At 37.9% G+C, this 23339-nt stretch overlaps 1 protein-coding gene across 7 annotated transcripts in view; it reads right to left on the reverse strand.

The window, feature by feature from the left end:
• The window catches only part of Dmtf1 (cyclin D binding myb like transcription factor 1), a 55622-nt gene that overhangs the window by 5503 nt on the left and 26780 nt on the right, over positions 1–23339 (reverse strand). For 5 of the 7 annotated variants that reach the window (XM_076566306.1, XM_076566304.1, XM_076566303.1 and 2 more), the window contains 9 exons: positions 15185–15299; positions 14272–14348; positions 10286–10443; positions 9043–9075; positions 8117–8226; positions 6120–6348; positions 4627–4778; positions 3126–3335; positions 986–1071 (listed from right to left, as the gene is read on the reverse strand). In XM_076566306.1, the coding sequence (XP_076422421.1) occupies positions 986–1071; positions 3126–3335; positions 4627–4778; positions 6120–6348; positions 8117–8226; positions 9043–9075; positions 10286–10443; positions 14272–14348; positions 15185–15299 (1170 nt within the window). The remainder of the gene's footprint in view (positions 1–985; positions 1072–3125; positions 3336–4626; positions 4779–6119; positions 6349–8116; positions 8227–9042; positions 9076–10285; positions 10444–14271; positions 14349–15184; positions 15300–23339) is intronic. The other 2 variants (XM_076566305.1, XM_042272709.2) reach the window with 1 other exon arrangement.

Below are 23339 nucleotides of genomic sequence, written 5' to 3' on the forward strand. Positions count from 1 at the left end.
GGGAATTTCAAGTAAGTGAGAACCACAATAGATTTTCTTTCACTTATGGAACTATATGTAGGTTAAGTCCACTGTTAAGCCAAAAATGTATTTTTACTATCTCTGACTCACTGAAGAGCAAGTTGGTACACTGTGGATGAGTGCTTGTTTACCTAGCAATTGTATACCACCCAGCACAGTAATCACATTGCTACCTGAAAAATCCAAAATAGAGCATTCAGGTGTGAATTCTGTGTCAACCAATATTTTCTTTTTTTAAGATAAACGTGCAGTTAGAATTTGGTCACTGATAATGAGTGTGGGGTGGGTGCACCTGTGTGCAAGTGCATGCATAAGCTAGAGGTCGACATAGATGTCTTCCCCAATCTCTCTTCAACCAGTCTCTCACTGAAACAGAGCTCACTGATTTGGCTAGACTGGCTGGCCATTAAACCCCCAGTGGTGGGATTACAGGTACGTGTGTGCTGCCATGCCCAGATTTTTTTTACAATGGTACTGGGAATCCAAGGCCTTGTGTTTACAAAATAAACACTTTATCTATGAGTTATCTCCCTGGCTCCTGATAACTGATAAACATTTTTAGAGATAAAAGATTTTGCCAAACTGTAACCATTAAGGACTGGAACTAAACATTTTATATCCAATGACTAGCATAAGAGCTTACTCAACATATTCAAGAAATATTACCAACATCTCATGAAGTGTCCACCAACTTTTTCCTAACAATCTGTTTGACTTGAGCCAGTACAAATCTGTCACACTGACTCATCATCACTGTTGTTTTCAGATGTAAAAGTGCATTGTCAAGGTACACATGGACAAAGAGCAGGACAACAACATCAAAGTGAAGTCCAATTTATGTCCAGTCTATCACGTTGGCCTCAGAATTCTAATTTCACCTACTTACATAATACATCTATGAAAGATACCTGATCTTTCTTTTGCATAAAAACAGCCAATAACTATTATCTGAAGTATTACTCACTGGAAGAATCTCAAATGTCTGTAGTGTTCCACTGTTTAGTGTTATTGTTTCTGAGTCAACAGAAGCAGCAGGGGAGTCTGTTGAAGCTGTAGTAAGAACAAGGACAATAAGAAAATGCTTTGTCAAGTTTCTCCAATGGAATCAGTGTCAGGAAGGAAATCTCATATTGATAATTTATATAATGTACTTATCTAGGATGGCATAAAGATCAAACATATACAACAGCTAACTTCAGCCCACTGCCAGTTTTACTAAACAGTCATGCCTACCCACGTTTTTTTCTTTTTAAATATGGTTGCTTTCACACTTCATAGAAAGCAGTAGTGACATCACAAGGCTCATAAAGCCAAAGATACTATCAGAATCACATAAAAGGATTGCTAATAACTCTTGGTGTGTATCTGAAAGTGTTTCAAGTGTTAGGAAGCAAGAAGAATACACCAAGGCTAATATGGAAGGAGAAAAAGAAAGGAACTTAGAATAACAAAAATTTCTTGACATTTTAGTAAGCACTATAAATGTGGACTGGCAGTCTCTAAAATTAGCTTTAGTTCTAGTAACTCTGCCTCTTCCACGGCCACTGGAAAGTGATTTAACCCAAATCAACATTCAGAGATTTTATCTGTCCTTCCTATATAGAGTTGTTATGAGGAGCAAAAGCAACTTTAAAACCAAAAGAATATATGATAGTAAATTTTTCAGATGACCATATTAGATGGGGTCTAACAAGCAAAATCAAGAGACTGAGGTCAGAATGCTAACAATAATGGATGGGATACAGAATTCTTAACTATACTCATCTTGCTGGAAGTAATAAAATACTCTTAAGCTATTAAAAATGATGGTATGAATGAGTGTTAAGGTTTTATTTATGAAATATCTGCTCTTCCTAATGGATAATGTCATCCTAATGGTGGCTAACACTCTCCACGCACAATTTATACTTAATAATAGCTCGTCTATTTAGAATAGGAACTTCTGCTACTCTGTAATTCTTAAACTATAAAATAAAAAACATGGAGGGCCAAATAAAGGAGTAAGGCAGGTCATTAGTTTAAATGTTTCCAGAGCAACTTTGTTTTGTGCTGCAGGTGATCAAACCCAGGGCTTCACCCATGCAAGGCAAGTGCAACCCCCCTCAAAGGTACCTTTGATAGTCATTGCATATACAGATACACGGTGCTCACAGTATCAACAGGTGCCCAGTGTTTCTCAACAAGGGCATCATGCGTGCGGTGTGCGTGCGTGCAAGCGTGTTTGTACTAATGACAGAAAGCACTATTAGCATCTTGTAGATGAGATCAAGAAACACGGAGCATACTGTAATAGGAGGGTATCCTGCAAAGACTTATTCAAAATGCAATAAATAACAAATGCCTGGGTGTGAACAACGACGTGTATACTTGTGGGCAATAATCTTTTCATAGGCAAACAGCATCATGTAGGACCACCACCACCACCAAAAAAAAGGGGGGGGGGAGGGGTTAATGGTAAATAAAGATGGTTCCAAGGATTGGAACTCAATTCTTTTCTGTCACTAAAATCAAAGAAATGTCAGAAAGGGGGGAGGAAGGTAAACATGGAGCTGAAGTGAAAAATCTTTTCTCTCTGTATTGCTGGGTCACTGAACTTTTCTAAGCGTAAAACTGTGACAGGCAAAGATAATTGAGAGATTAAAAACACTTCCCTGTAGCAAACTGGCCCTTTCTTATCTTACATTTTTTTCAATCTTTATAAAGATCCCATTTTTAAAATATCCTACCTCAGCTCCACCCCTATGTTGTTTGCATTCTGGAGAAATTAGAAATGACCTGTCACACTGAACATTTTCTCTGCTTGGCAAGTAATTTTTTAGGAAATTTTCTGCTAATCAGTGATTTAGATGTCTATCTGACTAACTTTATCAAAATCCTTATTCTTAATTATAAAATCTAGAAAGATGATTTAGAAGTACTTAAACTGTTGAAGTTCCTCCTGTTACACATTCACTCTTGTGCAAATGTTAACTGAGTCAAACATAAAATTCCTTAGATCTCCCAATTCATCAATTTCCATCAACACTCTAGAAGACTAAAGGCACTGGAGCCTTAATTTGATCCTAAGGCCCAATGGCAAGGAGTCTCGAGGTGCCAACACTTACAGACGTGGGTGATCTGGACTGGAATCTGCATCGCTGCCATGGGGCTTGGAGAGATGGCTGTATTATCTTCCAAGCGGGCGACTCTGATCTGAACATGCTGGACACTGGAATTGCAATTACTGTTTGGAACTCCAGATCCTGATTTAGTCTCCAAAAGCACTGGGTTGTTTTTTTGGTTCTCATGTAACTGTTTAAGACCTTTTATTAAGACTGAAGGGAGATGGGTAGACAAAAAGAACATTGACTCTCCGACAGACCACCATCTAAGCAACAAGGGAAGCAGGGTGGGAGGAGGGCAAGGAGGGAAGTATCTGGAGTAAATAGCTGTATACTGCACGTGAGAACTGTCAAGATAATAAAAAAATTCAAATTATAACCTGTCTTTAAATCTTTGGAAACATCCATCATAAGAGATTAATTAAAAAAGGATTAAAAAAAATTTTTTTTGGAGATGGGAGTGGTCTTGCTATGTTGCCCAGGTTGGTCTCCAATTGTTGGTCCTAGTGATCCTGTAACTTCCGCCCTCAAGCAGCCTGGACTTAGAGACGTGCCACATGCCTGCCCAGACGTTAAAACTTAGTAAAAGAATATTGTTCTTGCCATCAGAATTATAGTAAAATGGAAACAGGTGGACACTGTTAAGGACATGGAAATAAAACATCTCCTGGGTCCTAGGGCTTCTGGCAGAACTATTTAGGAAGACTACTGGTGATGTTAACACATTGTTGTTGTGTTTTTTTAATGAACAATGCACACACATTCTTCCACCAATGACTCAAGGGCTGCACTTGACTGCCAAATGCTAATACATATTCAAGGTCTTTCACAGGGCTGCTCACTCTAGATTTTGCTCTTTCTGGCGGGTGTGAGGGGGACAGTGTCTCAGTCTGTAGTGATCTGCCTGCTTTTGCTTTTCTAAGTATGGGAATTACAGGTGTGAACCACCATGTCCAGCTTTTGCTCTTCCATGATAATCTATACTGATTTTCTGTAACTGGGAATTCAATTTCAGTCCCTCAGCACTGAATTCTGCTTTGAAAACTGCAAGTTGGAGTGCCAAAAGAGAAGTGAGTGTGGTAACCTACAGCAGAGACTCTGTAACTTAGGCTAGCACCCAAAAAGACAATGGAATGACAGATCTGTATGTAAATCCAATTTAGATCCCTGGAAACCCATGGAGCCTATTTTCTACAAAATAGGGCACCAGACTTTTCTTCAAATAACTTAGCTAATGTATTTAAAATTGCACAACTGATTTTTGAAGAAGGTTTGTACTAAATGAAACCATGTAAAATGTATTTCCTCTTTAGAGTTATGTGGAAGAATAAGAGCATGTGTAAGTGTACAAATCACATGGACTCTTCTGTAGGGCAGAAAAGACAACTACCGAAAGAAACAGGGCAGTTTAAATGAAAATCTGCCCTAATTGCCTTTACTTGAGGCAAAGAACTTCTAACCACTAACTTTTTAGGAGTAATACTGTAAGCAAGTAGTACATTACCAGGAAACGAAACATCCTTATGGTTTGCAATTTGCCTTTTGATGGTCCACCATTTACTTCGAAGCCACTGTGGTGAGCGAACACTGCTCCATCCCTCAGCTAACAGATCCCAGTTTATGTCATTTTCATCGGCTACATCAAGCTCTGCTATCCTACAGATCACAAAATAAATCACAAAATTAGATCCTAAATTTGTTTGTAAGTCTTTTTCTTACTATAGGGGATAGGACCAGCAATAAAGGGAATGGTAGGTTAGGACACTGAGGTGCCATTATCAAAGAAAAAGGACTCAAGCAGTACAATAAGTAGGAGCTAAGAAATGCTCAAGTGCAACCAGGGTACGGAACTGTAAAAGCAGATGCAGCGCCGTGAAGGAAAGGGAGCAGGCTAGAAATTACAACTAGATGAAGAACAGGCTCAGTTGTACAGAACTGCAATGTTTTATAGTTTGTTTCTCTGTGTAGCCCTGGCTGTCCTGGAACTCGCTCTGTATGTAGACTAGGTTGTCTTGAATTCACAGAGATCTACCTGCCTCTGCCTCCAGAGTGCTGGGATTGGGATTAAAAGTTACGCCAACACCTCCCAGCCTTAGTTTGTATTTTTAGTAAGTTTTTTCTTGGCTCTAAACTTTTCCATTTATATATAAAGAAACTAAACATGCTTAGAAATTCCCCATATATAAAAATTATTTAGTTGACAAAAAACTTACAAAACAAAATGAAAACAACAAAAATCAATATAACAGCGCAACTAAATCTGAGGTTTTAAAAGTCTGTATTTCAAGCCGGGCAGTGGTGGTGCACGCCTTTAATCCCAGCACTTGGGAGGCAGAGCCAGGTAGATCTCTGAGTTTGAGGCTAGCCTGGTCTACAGAGCGAGATCCAGGACAGGCACCAAACTACACAGAGAAACCCGTCTCAAAAAAAACCAAAAAAAGAGAGAGAAAAAAGTCTGTATTTCTTAGCTTTAACTGTCACAATGACTTTTGATGTTTAGCATGGAGTAGTTATAACTACGATAATTTTGTTTTGTTCATTAGTTTTCATGGTTGAAACAAGGAGAAAACCAAATTCCCCCGACTCCACGTGTCTTAAAGCTGTCTTCTGAATTTGTGCGAGGCAGAAGCACTTCCTTTGATCTAACTTGACAGTGTGTGTGTGACTGTTAGCCCAGGCCAAGCAAGCACCGAAGCCCAGAGGAACTGCAGAGCCCTCTCTACTGTGCTCCCACAGGGAGGGCTGAGGCACACTGCAGGGACAATTGAAAAGCCCCACCGCCACGGCCTGAGTCTCTGCATCTTCGTTCTGGCATTTTGCTCGGGCACTAAATCAACCTTAAAGGAATGAACAAAAAAGCTCAATACAAAGTACTCAGGGTCTTTAACATGGCTCTCCATTTTTCATTAGGCTTTCAAGGAAATCAAGAAGAAAGCCTATCAAGACATCTACAGGAAGGCAGCAGGCTTTTGTTGTTAAAAGATTTGGGACACAAACCTTAAGATGAGATTGATTTCATCTTCCTTGGTCCATTCAGTACCCCCACTTTGTTTCCAGTTCAGGTAGTTGAGCCATTTGGAACGGCACTGCTTTTCTGAGCGGGTACCCACTCTTTCAGCAACAGCTGCCCAAGACACGCCCTGTGTGACGATGTCACCTGGCTCCGTGCTTGTTAATTCATGAACCACCTCTGCAAGTCTCTTTTCCTCTTCTTCTGTCCATTTCCCTGAGAAGGAAATCATCCAGACTACATTGTCATCTTCTCAACCATTATAGGATAGAGCCCTCTTTGTTCAAGTTCAAATGCAAAGTATGAGTCATTTGGTTATCAGTATATTTTGCAACAGCACTCAGTCTGGAAACCGCATGTACTCACTAGAATTGTATTTTACTGGCTTTTAATGGACAGAAATATTACCTCAAACAACAAAGAATTATGTATCCTCAAATTATATCGAGTTCTTTATATAGAAATAAAATAAAGCGAGAAGAGCTTCACTGATAGCTCCAAGGAGAGAAAAATGAATGCTTTTCACCACTCGCCAGCAACAATGGAGTAAATGTGAGGCTGTTCTTAGTAGAGTAAATGATAAAGAATATGTACAATACCATCTGTGTGCTAAACTACAGTGACAAGGGGTTCATACCATCATTTGTACAGCCTACCCCAAGCCATTTTGACGATGCATTAGTCATAACATTAAATTCATACATTTTAATTCCATCCTTTTCAAATCCCTAAGGCTATTAACAATATCTAATGTTTCTCTTGTGTTTTTATGTAATGAAGCTTGAGCAGAAAAACAGACAGAAAGGAACTTAAAAAAATTCTTTACTTTTTATCTGTTACTAAAATTTTCTAGAAAAATTAAAAAAAAGAAAATTGTTGTTCCAGGATCTCATTCACGGAACAAGTATTTACTGAGTGTTTGTCTGGATAACACTGATGAACTAGGAGGAAGCTCTGTTCTTCCAGCACAGCATGGCAGGAGGGAACCATGATGTGAAACCAGAGGGAGGCTGGCAGGTCCACCTCAGAGAATGGCAGTGTCCCCAAACTGTGCTGTGCTAACGAATGAGTTCTATGCCCACAGAAGTGCCGTCTCTGGAGCTTCTGCTTCATTCCTTAAGCTAGTCACACCAAAGAATGAATGACGGTTGGTGAAATTCATGTTCTTGATGTTTTACTGGTAACAACGACATCCGGGAGGTAGAGGACATATTCTTGATCTCACTTTAATTAGGTAAAGGGGTAAAGAAAAAGACTGTTTAGAATCTGAAGCTAACGCGAGACATTTTTTTTTGTAATTAAAAGACTGAACATGGATTATGGATTCTTCAGGAACATTAAGCCCAAAGGAGACCTATGAAGAGTGTCTGCTTTAACCTGTTTTACGGAGGAATTAAGGCTCAGAAAGTTGAGACAACAGCAAGGAGTTTCTCTGTACTACTGTTTATCACAAACCGGCCTGATACTTATCAGTACATCTGTATATACAGTCTGGCCAAGGCACCGAAATACTAATAATCATAATTTATAGAAAAATATAATTCAAGTTGGAGATCCACAAAAATATATCCTAACCTCTGAAACATGCACAGGTTCTTCCTGCTTTAGGATGTCCCTGCACCTGAAGTTGTCACAAACATAGGCTTGTGTTCTAAGTTCAGTTAGATGGGCTTACATCAAAATTACTTCTGTATGTCTTAAAAGGCAATGCTCTTTCCAAGTGGAGCAGCTTGGAACTGATATAAATCTGCAGCATGCTCGACTGAAACTGTCTGAAAATGAAGTGTCACTATGTCACTGTTAACAATGGTCAGTGAAACTCAATTTAAAAGCACAAAACCTACCTGGCTTTACCTAATTAAACTGGAAGAAAAAACAAGACAGACTAGGAAATGCTCGTTAAATGAAGGTGAAGGCAGTGTCTGCAGGGGCAGGAGATGCAGGGACCAGGCCGGTCCACGCAGCGCAGCACTCTAGTTAGTACCTGTGTTGCAGGTATCCTTCATCAGCCGGCAGCGGTCTTTGACAGAAGAGGCACTTCTTCCTAGGGCCGCCCCTATCGTTGCCCAGTCATTGCCATGCTTTATCCGGAGCCTAGAACAAGAGTCTGCCAATCAGCATTTGGTTCAACTGTTTTCTCCCTCTTAATTTCATCATTTATTCTTCATTCTTCTTCTTCCCTTTTGACTGGTTTGGAAGTTGTGGGCAGCAATACTTTTGAGAGCCAAAGTTTGAAAGTGTGGCCTTTTATTGGGGTCCACAGTTGTCTGTGGGTGAAAAAAAACAGGCAGCAATGGCCCTTTTCCTGGGTCAGAGAAGAAATAGATAACTTGGATATGTGTTCAAAAAAGGACCCAATTTCCCCTCAGGTCATTGACACAATTCCCAGGCAAGCCCCAGATCTTTTCCTTCTGAGCATATTCCTGACAAGCTCTTTTTCTGACATCTAAACTGTCCAACAGATCTTTATAAAGAGGATCTTTATAAAGAGTCCATCACACTGCACTTTACAGCCTCAGGGCAATGAAGCAACACATGCCTCTGTTGATCCAAAAACCCTTACCACCAGGTAGAGGCAGCCTAGACAGTGAAGGCAACAGTCACCAGGTCAGTTTGATATCAAACCTATGATCCTGGTAATAAAGTGGCAAAATTTATGGCCCAGGCCACTGAAAACATCATTTAATTTCTTTTGGCATCCCGATTGGTGGTCTCAGGAGCACCTGGTGACTGACAACCTGAGAATCATTTGTCTACTGTGGGCGTGGCTAATATGTAACTTCTAACAGAATTCATGGTTTTAACAGCCAGACGAAATAATACCAGCTGGACAAAAAGCTCAAAGTTTCAGATTTAAAGAGTTAAAAAGCCAAATAATTACAATCAATGAAAACAAAACTGAAAACTTACTCCTTGAGCTTCTCAATTTCTTCAGGAGTGTATCTATAAATTCAGAACAATGGAAAAGATATCAATTAAATACAGAACACTAAAACCATTACCAAAAACCAGTTTTACTTAGAGACCTGAACATTAAACTATATAGTATATGGATAGTATTTGTAAAATGTTTTAAAGTGAGTTCTTAAAAGTTAAAATGCTTCTACGTTCTTAAAAAAAAACAAAACAAAACAAAAAAAAAAAAACAAAAAAAAACCCAGTAATTACTTTTTGCTATAATACACATAATATACTGTATCATTTTCCCTATGGAAATCCAACATTTAAAACATCTACCTGCCTCATCTTATCTACATGTTCCTTTATTTCAAAGTTAGGTCTAGGGATTCTCAAACTACAACTGCTCCAATAGACTTATGGACAACAAGTACATAGTAAAGAAAAAAAATTCTTATATTTCTCTAGCCAGGCATAGAAACTCTAACAATCTTTTCCTTCATTTCTGCAGCCCATGCAATGTTCTTTTTATACATTTATCTGAGAACTCTATGAGATTGTATACTCTGTAACCAGTTCTACCGCATGGAAAGTTTCTGAAAGTTAGTCACGTATTCACTCTTTTTGTCCAGCTTCATAAAATGTGAAGTGGACGCCTTTCAGGTTTCAAATGTGTTCTCACTGGTAGCCTGCTGACAGGAAAACCAGCATCGGAAGCTCAATAGTGTCTATCAGGTCATAATAATGCTACTTAAAAATCCCAGTGACAAAAGCATCAGCAATACCACAGAATCATTCCATTGAACAATTCTGATACCTTTCCATAAATGCTACCTTTAGCAGAAATCCATTCATCATTGCTATCTAAGCTATTCTCAATTCCAGTTTTATTTAAAAATACATGAAGTCACTAACCTTGAATAATATATTCCCAAAACCAACAAGAAACAAATACTGTCATTGAATCTGGCCTTCTTTTAATACTCCCTACATCTTTAACCACCCTAATTTTTAATTTCAACAAAGCAAACTCTGACACAGTAAATTCAATCAAGTTAGTCTAAATAAGAGTTTAGATTTCTAATTTCTAAAAAAGTCCTTATTATGAGGTTCCACCATATACTAACACTTTCAGGATAAAATTGTCAATAATGATTCACAGCTGCCTCTTCTTTAGGAATTAACTGGAAAAAATGGCAGTTCCTCAATTCTTCCCCAGTTACATGAAAACATGCAGCATCACAAGTTTCCATACTTTCCCACATGGTTCCTGTCATCATACATGCGCAGCACTCTTCTATAAACTGCAAACAAAGGTCGGTTCAGCCCCCACGCTATAGTCCTGTAGAAATCTTTTCTTTCGTCTTTTGACATCTCAAAGATGATTTCTGTAGCATCTTTTATTCCGCGTGCCTAAATGGGTTACATTTCTTTGATTTAGGGATTTCTGATACAATGCATGTGGATATACTATGCTCTTAAACTAGTTTTAATGTTAAAGGTCAACAATGACATTCAGAAAGACTCTACTGCTAGCAAGTCTAAACTTTAAGTAAACTTTAAAATGTTGCAATAGTTATTCAAGTGATTCTTAAGGGCACCAAAAATAAACTATCCAATTCAAACACCTCAATTTTGGCTTAAATTCATAAATTTCTGTTTAAATTTCATTTAAAATTTATAAAAAATTAAAAATAAACTTGAAACAAGTACAAGAAAATCAAAAGAGCAAAATTAATCACCAGCAATCAAACTGAAAGGTAAGTTTAAAAACTGGTTCTTTGAAAGGATGGCTTAAGAATAAATTTTGAAACGATACATTTCTGGCAAAAATAAACGGCACAAATACTAGAAATGAAGGAAATGTGGCCTAAGTAGAGAGTGAACAACAAATGAGCATTATGAGCCATTTTATAAGTCTGAATTTACACAGAATGACCAAATTCCTAAAAATAGTCAACTTACCAAAATGAATTCTGTAAAAGATAGAAAATCAAAGAGACATAAACCAGAAAATTTTAAAAAAAACCTGTTACTATTAATCTTACCATAATGAAAGTGCCAGATCCAAATGATATTATGAATAAACACTTCCAAATACTTAAGAGAAAATAACTGGTGATATTTTCTGAGGCTAATATAACCTCAATAACAAAACCAAACAAGGAATATTTCAACTAGGGCAGGGCTTAAAGCTTACTCATTAGGAAAGGCCCTGAACCCCACTATTTTAGTGCAGAACCCAGAGATGTACAGGAAAGTTTGTACATCGACTGTCGCTATCCCACCTGGCAGAGGCCGCTGTGAGTTTCAGAACAATCATCACTGAGGACTGATACCAGCACATTTACAAAAACATGTCACATTTCAAAGTAGGGAGAAAATACTCATAAATGATAAAACTCATACTGAATCAGGGTTAGCTACAGACCTGATAAAAGAAAGTATCAGAAACACATACTTGAATAGAATTATTTGTAGAGAATGTCATGTATATAGATAGCCAAAAGGTTTTTGAGAAAAACAAAGAAGCAAGCAACTATTGTATCAAGTTGCTAAATACCCAATCAATAAATAGACATTTGCATTTCTATACAAAGCTTATGAAAGTCATCTATGGAGAATACAGAATTTTAAAAAATATTGTAGCTTTTATACAAAGAGAGTCAGTGTAATTCCAAAAATTTTCTATCAGGCTTTCATTCTCTACAAACTAATTTTTAAGAGAAGAGGGCTAAAAACAGCCAAGACACTCACAAAGGGTCTTTTCCTGCTAGGTATTAGACTATTCAAGCTAGTGTTAAACTGGTACAGGTAAGGTAATAAAAAGATAAGCTAGAAGGAACTTGGGCAAAAGAATTTCACACCGTACAAAATGCTGGGACAATTGTCATTCATACATAAAAAGAACTGAGGCCTATTTCACATTAGTTGGGGGGGATATTAAATGCAAAATCATAAAATGTAAACAGGACAATAAATAAGAATAGGTTCATACCTATGAGATGCTATCTTACACAAGCATGCAAAATCAAGTTAAAAAATGAAAAAAAAAAGATATTGAAATTAAGAATGTTTGTTCATTAAATGTTATTCAAAGAGAAGAAAAAGGCAGGCCCTAAATTTTGACAAGGTTTCTGTAATGAATGACCTATAGGCCCTTTATATATACCAAATATTATGAACATCTAGCAGAAAACAAAAGCAAAACCTATACCAAATGTGTAGAAAATACAAAGAGGAATTTAAAAAGAAATACAATGGTCAATAAGCATCGAAAATTATTTTACTTGAAAAATCAATAGCATAAACCTAAAAGGAATGAAAGTATGCAATTTCTGTGTAATGAACAACCTGAAATACATTTGTACAGTAAAATACAGCAAAACAAGTCAATAGCAAAAATCACAACACTGAGCAAGAGAAACAATTTATGAAATACCATCTTTTTATATATAAGTGTCAAAACCAAGTAAAATTACAGTGGTATGTATCTTGCAAAAAGTTGAGAATCTTTCCTAACATTCATTCATAGATTTTCAGAATTGCAGGCAATTAAACCTAAGGTAAATCCGAGCTAAATGCCAGGCACTTCGACGCTTGGCACTGTGGGACAACATGGACCGTGAATGTCTGCCCTTCTCATCTTCGCTCGTGGCAGTTGTTATCGTTTTGCCCACTATATGGAGTCTCTGACACTTAACCAATGAGAACGCTGTTAAAAGGGCTCCGCAGCATTTTTCTAAGAGTACTACACAGTAAGATCAAGGATTAAAAACAATAAGTTATCTTTTTCTCTTCCCAAGACTGACACATCTTTCCACACTGCCTATTCCTGTCAATCCTACCATTAGTCTCCAAATGCTCTAAAACCAAAACTCTTAAGAAATTCCAGCTTTTCCTTAAGCAGGACTCAGAGTGCTTGCCTGCTTCCTTTGCTTTCCCCTGCCAGTTTGAGTTCCTGCCATTCCCACCGAGTCTGCTGTGCCCTTTTGCAGTTCTCAAATCTTAGTCAGGATCACTAAAATGGAAGGATCCGGGAGATCATCTGCTCAAATCTGCTAGGCATCTTCTTAATTTGCCGAATCTGGTGTTTCTTACCATCTTTTACTGCTGTATCTAAACTTTCAGTATTTTCTGACCACCTGTGCCACCTCCCACCAGGTAAGCATTTAATCACTGTGTACAGCACCCTGAGCTTCTCAGAGTATGTGACCAGCGAAACACTTCATTCTCAACATTTATGGACTTGTTTCTTCAAAATAGACTTGGTAACAGCATTTTCTTTCATTATTTGTAGAGAATTTATAACAAAGAATGGAAGTTTTTTTTTTTTTTTTTTTTATCTTACAGTTTACAAAGCTTATTTTCAGAAGACTGCAGTTAAAATTCAGCTTAGGACTATAAATGTGGTAGGTGACAATATATTTATGTATGTCAAACAATGCTAATAGCTAAACAGAGTGCATACCCTGCTATCCAAGCAACGCTAACAATCTACACTTCAAACATTTGAATTTTACTTCACCTCAAAGGTAGGCAGCAAGGCTCTGGAGAGGATTCTGTAACGAGAGTATAGGTCTCTACTACCAACCTACCATCTAACTAAACTACCAAAGTTTTATTATTTTCTATTTTCTGTACAATAAAGTTCTACTTTTTTTTTTTTTTTTTTTTTTTTTTGGTTTTTCGAGACAGGGTTCCTCTGTGTAGCTTTGCTCCTTTCCTGGAACTCACTTGGTAGCCCAGGCTGGTCTCGAACTCACAGAGATCCACCTGGCTCTGCCTCCCGAGACTTGGAATCAAAGGCGTGCACCTAAAGTTCTACTTACTTGACCTGGACTTTATCCCAGTTGTCCCAACGCTATTCATCTAGTTTCCAGTTAAAGGGTTAATGCACCATGTTGGGTATTGCCACTCAGCATTTATGCACAATGTATACTACATTTGGCCCACTAGTTCATACTCTTAAGACTCAGCTCATACCAGGCTTAGGAAGTCAAGTAACAAGGAAGATTATTGTCCTAACTTCAGCTAGTAACTAAAGCAATTTGGTTAAAATTCAAAATCTGTTTTAAAAATGTAATACTATAATCACAGATCTTGAAATTATTAAGTCACCAATCTTCTGTTATAAAAATTAGTGAGACACTCATAGTAATTACACAGACTACTACCTGTATATTCCTGCACTCATCAGCAAACAAATTACTGAATCGTGAAAACTGTATCATGGGGTACCTTCAGGTAGCGCTCAATGTTGTTCATCAAAATATCGATTTCTTCCTTGGACCACATCCCCTGCTTCCATTTATGGCCTTTAAAAGAAATATTAGTGTAATATAAATACAAGAACTATTATATAAAATACTACCATTTGAGAGGAACAAAGTACAACAGATTTCCTTTGTGATAAAGTTGTCACTGAGAATAGAGAACTGGGCTAATCGAGTTTTTCATTCATCTGAAATGCCCGAGTGCAGTAACTATTGTGACCTTACTGAACAAAGATTATGAAAGCAATTTTTAAAGTACTACTTTTCTTTTGGAATTATAAAATTGCTGAGACAAAAGTACGAGAGTTAAAGCATACACAAAAGATTTTGGAAGTTTCTTTCATGGAAAAAATTAATTTTATAGGCAAAAGAATAAGTACTAGAGATTCTATGGCTAAGTAAACATAATAAAGCAGACACCAAGTGAATAACTTTAGAGCATTCACTGCACGGCAGCTTCTTTCCCTGGTGCAGCACGGACGCACTGCCCATGTTTGATACGAGCATCCTCAGCTGTGCTGCTGAGTAGCACAGCACTGCCAGTGCATCATCCCACTGTGCCTCCAAGAGACTCTCAGACACAGTGAGACTCACTGTCTCCTCCTACAGGCAGTAATCGAATGGCCTCTGAAATGCCACCACAATGTGTCTGCTCAAAAATAACATGGCAAAACTCAGTCCCTACCAGAAATAGAAAGGTAATAGTTATTGTAAAATAGATGGCATTATGGATTCATTCATGGTGAAATTTAAATCCATTAGCAAGTTCAATTACATTACTTGGTTCCACCAAGGAAGTCTCAATTCATAATCTTGATGACAAGCCTTTCTAGCCCCATGGGTTCTGGTAATGGGGCCCAAAATTCAGCTTATCTTACCTTTGTTAGTGAGAGAATCCTTATCTTCTTTAGTTGTAAACCATGCTTGGCTAACTGCTGAAACTTCCTCAGTCCCCAATGGAGATATTTCATCTAGTTGATCATTCTGTAAAATCTTTAAAAAGAAAAAAAAAAGATAGAAAAAGGGGTGGGGGAGAAGTTAACAGTTTGATTTAATGCCCAAGCTCATTCACAGTTGTTGATGCTAGAAATAATAAAATTCTAACATAATTCACTTTTGTGTGTACACTGGCTTCAGCTTTTTATAATTTGGGCCAATACTGCATTACTTAAATCATTATAAGAAGCTGGGTGTTGTGGCACATACCTATAATCCTGGCATTTGGGAGGCTGAAGGAGGAGGATTTTTTGTTTGCCAGCCTGGGCTCTATAGTGAGATTCTGTTTCAGAAAATGGAAATAGGATATTCCAAGATGGGTGCAGTTGCACACACCTTTAATCCCAGCACTCGGGAGGCATAGGCAAGGCACATCTCTGTGAGCTCAAGGCCAGCCTGGGTTACAGAGTAGAGTTGCACAATGAGACCCTGTCTCAAAAGAAAAACAATCAACCTAACAAACAAAAAATGATATTCCAAAATCATTTGTGTATTTTGTATGTAAAATGAACTTTTCCATCCAGCTGATATCAGATTCAGATAGAAAAAAGCAGTCTCCCATCCTTGGGTGTTATGTCTGGCTAATGTCCTCAGGGGTGATTTCCTCTCATCTAATAGTTTCTTTATAAAAGATTATTAGACTAAATTACTGCAAAACCCTGTGTGCTTTACTTAACTGCTAATTTTGTATTAGCCTGTGAAGATGATTCATAGCTTTAATAGTGTATGCTTCTCTCCAAGAACTAAGAGTGTTAGTTATTGAAAAATGAATGGTAGTGGTTGCAGTGCTGGTTACTTCGTGGAAAGGTCATGGTCACAACAGAACCCAGTATCAGTATTCAGAACTTTATTGGGGGGGGGGGGGACCAGACCTGTGGGGGGCAGGAAGAGAGCAGAGTGGAGAGGACACAGTGAGCATGGGCTCTGCATCTGGCTTTTAAGGGCTCCCAGTATGGAGCTATACCACAAATGTGCTGATTGCGTGACCATGCCGCACTCACGAACTCGCCAGTGCACACTGATGATGTAAGACGCAAGACCCCCTGAACTGTGTGTGCATGTGTAGCTAGAGTAAGGGCAGAATTCTAATAGTTATCACTACACCTACAGAGGTCTTTATGCACGCATCACTGGCTACAGCTTTAGTATATTCAAACGAAGTAGGCAGGAACAAAGCTACCCACAACAGACTTGTCCCTGGGCATAAAGGGAACAAAACTGTAAAGAGGGCAGATTTGGCAATAGTGCTACCACATCATGGATAAGGCTGTCATAGGCACATCAGCATAAGGAGAGTCATGTGATTAAATGCTATTCAGTTTAGTCTCTGGCCTGAATAAACTACTACCCTCAATCACTGCCTGGAGGTTAAGTTCCAAGAATGAGTAGACTGTTTTTCTTATAAACAGAAAAAGAACTTCTAATCTGAAGAGGAACTGAATTGTGGGAGATTTGTTTGATCTGTTCCCTGAAAGTGTCAACAAACTGCTGCTTTTAGAAATGCCCTTGCTCAGAAAAAGGAGGGAAACCAATGAAATTGATACACTCTCAGAAGTATTTAATGATAATTTATCAGATATTCCTAGTGAGATCTAAGATGTGGATGACTGTTTTTATGATTCTTGAGACAATTCTACTAACAGTGACATTATTAGGCCTGTAAGGAAGTGCAGGTGGTTCCAGCACTGAGGACGCTACTGATGACTAACTGTTGGTCTGAACTTGACACACTACCTTGCTTACAAGCTGGGTCATTACATTTCTGTCTCTGTGTGACTCTCTTTTGGTGATGAATTGTTTGAGATGTGCAAAGAGCTGTCCAACCATCATGACCACACAGCAATGAAACACAAAACACCGTCTAGAACACTCAAGTGGTCTCTGGTTACAAAGAAGGACATCAAGAAATCCCTTGGCCTGATTATTCTTAAGGGTCAAATAAGAAAAGATACCTTGGGAAACTATTGATCAACAGATTCTTTGATATGTACTCCTATATTTCCACAATTAATTACCACATATTTGCACAATAACATTCTGGCATTTCAATAATGCCAAAATGGACAGTCACTTGGGGAGACTTTAAGATCCAACCTATGTTGGGTTATTTCCAGCATAAATTTTGAACAATATACAAACCAAAGCAACAGCTGTCTTTGAACAAGGGAATGACAGCATGGACAGGATGTTTAAAATTTTGCATGTACACCCCAGCAAAAATAACAAAATACAGTTTACTTGTTCAGACGGTGTGTGAGAGTGACACTGACTATACCTGTAACGTGGAAATACACACTGCTGATGGAAAGAAACTGTTCTTTTAGTCCTTGAACCTATCTTGTCACATGGCACCGGATTTACCAGGATAATTATTACAATGTTCCATCTACTGCTAAATTGCTGATACAGAAAAACAGAGTCTGTGGGACTGTTAGGAAAGATTAGAGGTTAACTGCCAAATTTGAAAATGAAAACATCAAGAATGAAGGAAGGTGACATAATATTTTCCAGAAAAGGAAAATATAGTCTTCTAGCATGGAAAGTCAAGTGGTTGTCCCAATAATATCAATGATGCATGACACTTCTGTCTTGACAACAGGGGGAAAAAAAATTGAAAAACCCTACCCGCATCAAGGAATACAACGCCCACATGAAAGGCGTTGACTGTGCAGATCAGTTCCTGTCCTGTTGTTCCGTTCTAAAAAAAACAATGAAATGAACAAAAAACGTGGTGCTATACTTTATAAACTGTGGACTTTTCAGTTCATTTGAAGTGTACCTCTTCAGTTCACGAGCAAAAATGAAGAATGAACAGTTTCTGCTATCAATGGTGAGAGACTGGATAACAGAGGACAATAATGAAGGTCTCTGGAACCAGAAACAAATCTGTCCAGCCCTTCCCCTGGGGCTGCAAGAAGAGCACCTCATAAAGAACCATCCAAAGGGTTGTCTGCTGTGGGATTTTCTGTATGTCCTGTGGGAGCCCGTTCTTGGGTTCCTTGTGGCTTTACCCAGCAGGTCCTCATAGAGGATGATTAGGACCACGGGCCTGAGTGCAGGTGTCTGAGATGGTCTGCACTTGGCTGTGCTGGGGGATGGTATGTATGGTAAATGTGTTGCTCTGACTGGTCAATAAATAAAACCTGATTGGCCGTGGCTAGGCAGGAAGGATAGGCGGGACTAACAGAGAGGAGAAATAAAAGAACAGGAAGGCAGAAGGACTCACGGCCAGCCGCCCGTCAGGACAAGCAGCATGTGAAAATGCCGGTAATCCACGAGCCACGTGGCAAGGTATAGATTTATGGAAATGGATTAATTTAAGCTATAAGAACAGTTAGCAAGAAGCCTGCCACGGCCATACAGTTTGTAAGCAAAATAAGTCTCTGTGTTTACTTGGTTGGGTCTGAGTAGCTGTGGGACTGGCGGGTGACAAAGATTTGTCCTGACTGTGGGCAAGGCAGGAAAACTCTAGCTACAGTTGTCAGGGGATACGAAGCAGCATGAACCTACGTTATTCCAGTGTGTGGAAAGAAAACCTTTCCTGAGAGCCTGCATGGTTTGTTCCCGCCCACGGGAAGAGGAGTGAATCTAGATACTAATGTAAATTTTGTTTGGTCCTTCCTCGCAGAGGAAAATGTTTCACATGGTACCATATATAAAAACAGCACCATGAACTTCAATTGTTTAATTAGTTGTTTAATTGCTTTTGTAAATAAAAATGTTATAGTTATTGAAAAACACCTGAAGTGCATTATGATCTGTAATTATGATGAATTAAATAATGTGCAGTTCCTGGTGTACGTCTTAGAGATTTCTATGTGGTGTGAAAATGACTTAGTTCCTATTGTTGAAAACCACACTGCTCTGGATGTGACCAAAGATAGATACAACAAAAAGTTCAGGCGAGACCAGAAAAAAAGTATTATGGCAAACTGCTACATGTGATCAGACACCAAAGCTAAAAATACATATAAATGGCATTAGTGGTGGGTTCATAGCATGCAGGCTTAACCTGCAGCATGGTGGATCCCTGCCACGATACACAGTGGTGTCTCTAAGCCACACATTAAGCTGCATGGTGGATTTAGCCTTTGTGAGAACAGAAAAAAAAAAAAAAAAAGCGGTTTCTGAGCTACACACTGCTTTGACAGAAGCACAGACCCACTGCCTCCCAGAGTCAGCAGACGACATGGCTCCCAGAGCTGATGGTGAATTATCTCTACCATGTTGAAAAGCTGAGATGGGCCGAGTCAGCAGTCAAGGCTGCTGCTTCAGGACTGACCACTGCAGTTTAAAGCAATCGATTCACAATAAGGCAGATTCAGATGGAATAAGCCTTTAAATGGTTTACAGTGTGTGTAAAAATGTACAGAGGCTTGGAAGGGAGAAGAAAATATAAACAATTACATAAAGTAGTTTTAAAAAATAAAGTCTTGGGGTTGGGGATTTAGCTCAGTGGTAGAGTGCTAGGCAAGTGCAAGGGCCCTGGGTTCAGTTCTCAGCTCTGGGAAAAAATAAATAAATAAATAAATAAAGTCTTTAAAGAGACAGTAAAAATGATATAAAGAATAACCCATGTAATGATGGATATCACATAGAGAGTCTGGATTATATTGTCTTTGGGATTTTTAACTGCAGACGGACATTTGATGATAAAAGCTTCTGAGTTAAATGAATATGTATATTTTAAAAGTATCTCTATTTCTAAATTAATGTCTAAGGATACGATGCTTTAGAAAAGAGGTTCGCTTTTGTTTCCACAAAAGATGAGAACCTAGGGATTGCTTCCAGGCTAATATGGTTTGTTTTTTGTTTTTGTTTTTGTTTCTTGAGACAGGGTTTCTCTGTGTAGCTTTGAGCCTTTCCTGGAACTCACTCTGTAGCCCAGGTTGGCCTCAAACTCACAGAGATCCACCTGCCTCTGCCTCCTGAGTGCTGGGATTAAAGGCGTGCACCACCACCGCCCAGCTAATATGGTTCAAACAAGGAAGACTCCCTGAGAGACTCAGATGATCCAAAATCCAAACAGCTTCAAGACAACTGGCTCAAAAAAAATACATCACAGACTCTTCCAGTCAGGACTTGATCATAATTCTTAATTTTCTCAGGATCTCCATGAGAATACAGTAGTACCCTTTATCAGCAGGAAGTAGCCTAGAAAACTACGCCCATATCACCCAAAAATGGATTATGGATATTTGTCTTTGTTTAAGTTGTTGGTTACAAACTGTTATTGGTCATAGTCAATATCTTTCTAAAAGAAGAAAGGGGATATGATATGGAAATATAGGATGTAGATATGATAGGATAAAAGGATGGATTGATGAACCTTTTAAAGAGCAACTTGTTTACATTAGTATATATTTTAGTTTATTGATACAAATTTAGAGTTGATTTTTTTATACTATATATATTTCTACTCTTGCTTAAGGTATTATGTTTATGTTGTACTCATTTAATTCATTTAAATTGTAATGAATAAGAAATACAGATTAATAATTAGTCTTCATGTTATAATTTTTCTAGGTATACATAGACATAATTCAACTAGGTAGGTAATCTTCAAACACTTCAAAGGCCTACAAAATATGGGATTTAAAATGTTTTATAAACTTAGATTTTCTGGACAATGAGACATGTCTGCTCCTGACAGCACTGATTCACTTCAGAGAGAAAGATGGGTATCAAAGACACTCCATATGGAGTTTATCTTCTTCTCAGCAAAAATAGCCATTTCGGCAAGAAACTGTTCTTGCCTGGTCTGCTTGATAATATGTTGTATAAACTGGACATGCAGGATCCACTGGAAGGTGACCACTGAAATTTGCAAGGCAAAATGGTCCTTCAGGTTCATGTTTCGCAGAAGAAACTGCCAGACATTCTACAGGACACAGGGAGAAGCAACTGAGAGACTCTAGGCCTGTGGGCAGAAGATGGATGCCCCAACGTTACAGAGGAACTTTGGGTGACTATCCAGGCAGGCAGCTGTCTCTATCATTTTAGATTTTTGGAAGATGCTTACAATGCTCTTTCTGTTTACTTAGGTAATATTATATCCTTCTGAGGTTTTTGATGTAGTTGAAGACTAGTTATAATTTTCATTGGTTATGATAAAAGATAAATTAGATATGAAACCTTATACTCACAAATATAGAAAATTTTTTGTTTAATTTCACATAATACAAAGAGTCGATATTATAACTGTAATTTTTGTTTGATAACTGTTTGTTATATGTAATTTTAGTAGGTTTAAGTTAAAACCTTCCTTTTGTTTAGACAGAAAAGGGGAAGTGATGGGGAATGTCTCTCTGATGCTGTGAATGTGTTGCTCTGATTGGTTGATAAATAAAGCCGTTTGGCCTATGGCAAGGCAGCTTAGAGGCAGGTGGGAAATTCAAGAGAGAAAGGAAGAAGGCAGCAGATGCCAGCCTGCTGTCCAGGAGCAGCATGTAATGGCACACAGATAAAGACACGGAACACATGACAACATACAGATTAACAGAAATGGGCTGCGTTTAAGTGTAAGAGCTAGTCAGTCATAAGCCTGAGCAGTTTTAATTAACATAAACCTCTGTGTGTTTACTTGGGTCTGAGTGGCTACAAACCAGGTGGGACACAGGAAATCTTCCAACTGCAAAGGTAATGCAAAGTGCAAGATGGGTCAAGTGTATAGAGCCAAAAGACAGAAAAAAAGTTAAATTTTAATTAAAACCACATATGGCTAACACAGCAATGAATTTATGGGGATGTAATTTGTTCCCGAAATGGAAAATATTCCTCCAATCCCCAAAACAAATGACAAAATAATACTTCTGAGAGAAATATTAAAAGGTATTATCAAGAACAGACACAATTATTTAGGATGTAAGATAGGTTTACAAAAAATTCAACCACAGAAAGTACAAATCAGGAGAGATCAATTATAAACTCTTAATGATTTTCAAAAATTGCTGGGAGATACTAACTAGCTATGGCCCACAATTAGATTAACTACTCAAGAACTAAGTAATTTATTTTAAACCTTACAAAGTGATAAGGACTTAAATAGTCCAAGAAAATTATCAACTGAGGCTGAGAGAGAATTGGCTTTGTTAGAAAAGAAATTACAGGATGCATGGCTCATATGGATCCACAGCTTGACCGCATTCTGACTATTTTAACTTCTACTCATTCTTCCATAGGAATTCTTATGCAGAGAGAAGATAATATTTTAGAATGGATATTTTGACCACACAGAGTAAAACATTGAAGAACTATACAGAAAAGGTTTCTGAATTGATTCTAAAAGGAAAACTAAGACTTTGTCAATTAGCAGGAATAGAATCAGCAGAACTTGTGGTACCTTTTACTAATGCTGAAATTTCCTCATTATGGACAGAAAATGAACACTGGCAAAGAGCTTAGAGTAATTTTTTTGTGAGAGATTAACAACAAACATCTCAAAAGTAAGAGACTTCAGTTTATAAAGAGAAATAATTGGATCCTTTCTCACACTATACAGGGAACACCAATTTCTAGAGCCCTTACATCCTATACTAATACAAACAAATCAGAAAAGGCAGGTTATAATTCAAGAAATTTAAGTAAAGTGACTCAAAGCCCTTATGAGTCTGTTCAAAAATTAGAATTATATGCTATTCTCATGGTATTGTTAGATTTTCCAGAACCTTTTAATATAGTTACTGACTCTCAATATGCAGAAAGTTGTTTTTACATATTGGACTGTTGACCTTATTCCAGATGATTCAGAATTAACTTCGTTATTTATTCAATTACCAAAAGTAATCAAAAACAGAAATCATTCCTTGTATAAAACACATATCAGATCCCATACATGCCTAACACAAGATAATGATGAAATTGATCAGCTATTAGAAAATGTGCAAAAAACCTCAGAATTTCCTAAGAAGCACCATGCTAATAACCAGGGTCTGAAAAAAGATTTTTTCATCTCTTGGCAACAAATTAAAAAAATTGTTAAAACAAAACAAAACAAAAAACAAAACAAAACAAAAAAACCCAACCAAACAAACAAAC

This window comes from Peromyscus maniculatus, chromosome 3, assembly GCF_049852395.1.
Source record: "Peromyscus maniculatus bairdii isolate BWxNUB_F1_BW_parent chromosome 3, HU_Pman_BW_mat_3.1, whole genome shotgun sequence".
NCBI lineage: Eukaryota > Metazoa > Chordata > Mammalia > Rodentia > Cricetidae > Peromyscus > Peromyscus maniculatus.